This window comes from Babylonia areolata, chromosome 13 (genome assembly GCF_041734735.1).
Source record: "Babylonia areolata isolate BAREFJ2019XMU chromosome 13, ASM4173473v1, whole genome shotgun sequence".
Taxonomy (NCBI): domain Eukaryota; kingdom Metazoa; phylum Mollusca; class Gastropoda; order Neogastropoda; family Buccinidae; genus Babylonia; species Babylonia areolata.
In genome coordinates, this window is record NC_134888.1 from 34002081 (window position 1) to 34004580 (window position 2500).

A 2500-nucleotide genomic window follows, 5' to 3' on the forward strand; every position below is an offset into this window, starting at 1 on the left:
TGTGCGTGTGCTGTATTGTATTGTATAGTATTACTATTTTGTCACAAGACATTTCTCTGTGTGAACTCGGGCTGCTGTACCCGAAGAGAGCGTGTGGTCACAAAGCAGCATCACCCATAAAGTTTTCTTGCAAGAGTATTCATTTTACTATCAAAGCGGACAACCATTGTATTGTCGTAGGTTATTTTACAATGCGCTAAGTGCATGCTGCATACGGAACCTCGATTTATCGTCTCACCCGAATGACTAGTAGCGTCCAGACCACCACCAGAACTTCCACTGGATGGCAGCTGGTGTGGGAATCGACTCCGTGCCGTCAGATTCTCTCGCTTTCTATACGGACTCGTTACAATTGGACCGCTAGTCCACGTGTGTGTGTGTGTGTGTGTGTGTGTGTGTGTGTGTGTGTGTGTGTTTGTAAGTCCACACAATTATCCCCGGTAATGTTAAAAACAAAGCATTAATGACAAGATCATACCCCTCTTGTGGGATTCCTTCTCATAGCATACACTGTTTTCATGTCATTCCAATTATGCAGTAATTACATAAGCACACAAGGCAAGCGGATTATATATATATATATATATATATATATATATATATATATATATATATATATATATATATATATATATAAACGATAATTTAAATGACTCATGATATTTATTATCAAATCGTGCGTAGCTTCCGACATTAGTTGAATTGATAGATGCAGGGTGTCATGTATTTCAGAGCAAGTGAAAGAAGTTGGTCTGTCAGAAAATAGCAGTGCATGATTCTGTGTCAGAGCAGAGACGTGCAGTCACGCGTAACTGCATGCTTTCCACGCTCGGTGAATCCCTGTGGAATAAAGTGCACCGGAAGGCTGGTTTTGCATGTGCATTCGATGCTCTCGCTGGCTGAAAGTTGGCCACTTCTTGCACACTCTCTCTCTCTCTCTCTCTCTCTCTCTCTCTCTCTCTCTCAGAGTTTACATGTTAGCGCAATAAATCATTGTCAGTGAATTCTGTCATTTCGCCCTGTCTGGAAGGCTTTAATCCTAAATAGACAATAAAACATTATCAGTGTCGGTGTCTCAGGTTTAGAGGTGAAGGAGAAATGGCCAAGGAAAAGTGTGGGTTTTTTTATTTTGTTTTTTGTTTGTTTGTTTTTCTGTACGATAGCACAGCAACCAAGCAGTCTTTTTGCCTCAATGAAATAGGGGAAGAAAATGTTTAAAAAAAAGAAGAAAAAAAAGTGATATGCCGTATGATACAACACTGCAGGTCTGTTTCGATATATATATATATATATATATATATATATATATATATATATATATATATATATATATATGCGCGCGCGCGCGTGTGTGTGTGTAAAGAGAGGGGTGGGGGATAGCTGATACCAGCATCGTTTCGCAAGGGACTTGTACTACTATCTCAGCATTGTGGAAGATCTGCGCACCACCACTTCCACCACCACCACCCCCAACCCTCGCTACATACCCGACCCTCTGTCGGGCCTTTCTCCCCTCTACTTTTTGTCTTCTCCTGTTTCCTGCTCCTGAGGCAAGGCAAGGCGAGGCAAAAAGTTTATTTCTTGTGCCCCCTGTGGGCATGGAAACTTTACATACATTCATATTTTACACGTACTATACAAACAAAAAGAGTCATGTAATTTGAAAGAACAAAAAGTATGTATGCTTGTAGGGTACGTGCTCCTGAGGCGATCATCTGTATTGTGTTCTAAATGTTCTCTGTGTTTTGGTGTTTCTCTGGACTTTGTGAAGTGGGTTAAGAGTCTACATTTTGACTGTTTCCTTTTCGTGTATAACGTTTGAAAATGCTGGTGAGGTATATTATTTTTATCCCCTCAAACGAGAATGTGAATGGCTATGGATGTATTCCGAATTTATTTGCAGATTGATATGTTTTTCCTGTGCAATGATCTGTTTCGGAAGGGGAAAGACATTAGATATTAGAGACAGTGTGGTTTTAATCTTGCTGATAGCGTTGCAGACATGGCGGAGATTCTATCGTTGTTGTGACAAAATTTTATGACAGACTTGGTGTTCAGTTAAGCATTAAACATAGACAGTTGTTAATTAACTTCTGATCTGATTATGACAGTTTCACAGTTTGACTGAAACACATTACATGGGCACGCCCCCGGGTAATACTGCATCGTAATATCATGACAGTTAAGTTGTACGGTGAGGAACTGGTAAAGTGAAGAAAAAAATAAAGAAAAGGAAGAGTACTGTTTTCGTGGCTGCGAACTGTCTTGTTACTGCTGCAAACCGTCGATTTCCACTCCTCGATATAAATACAGGGTTCTGAAACAGATTTAAAGAGCCCCGTGTTACCTGTAATATCTTCCTGACGTATTTACTTCATCTGGTCGTTGATTACCACACCGAGTGTTAGCAATAACATCTTCGCATTTATTCATTTATTTCTTGGTTATCGTGTAGTCTCATCGATTTCTTTCTAATGAGACGAATCTTATTGCTTGTGAA

General features: G+C 39.8%; 1 protein-coding gene and 1 long non-coding RNA gene across 9 annotated transcripts in view; both read right to left on the minus strand.

Moving 5' to 3' along the window:
- The window catches only part of LOC143289228 (uncharacterized), a 62788-nt gene that overhangs the window by 30368 nt on the left and 29920 nt on the right, over positions 1 to 2500 (minus strand). The window lies entirely within an intron of this gene.
- LOC143289226 (uncharacterized) overlaps positions 1 to 2500 on the minus strand; it is a 32853-nt gene that overhangs the window by 5189 nt on the left and 25164 nt on the right. For 4 of the 8 annotated variants that reach the window (XM_076598188.1, XM_076598189.1, XM_076598190.1 and 1 more), the window contains one exon: positions 2243 to 2317. The exons of the other annotated variants lie outside the window; for them this stretch is intronic. In XM_076598188.1, the coding sequence (XP_076454303.1) occupies positions 2243 to 2317 (75 nt within the window). The remainder of the gene's footprint in view (positions 1 to 2242; positions 2318 to 2500) is intronic. 8 annotated transcript variants of the gene reach the window in all.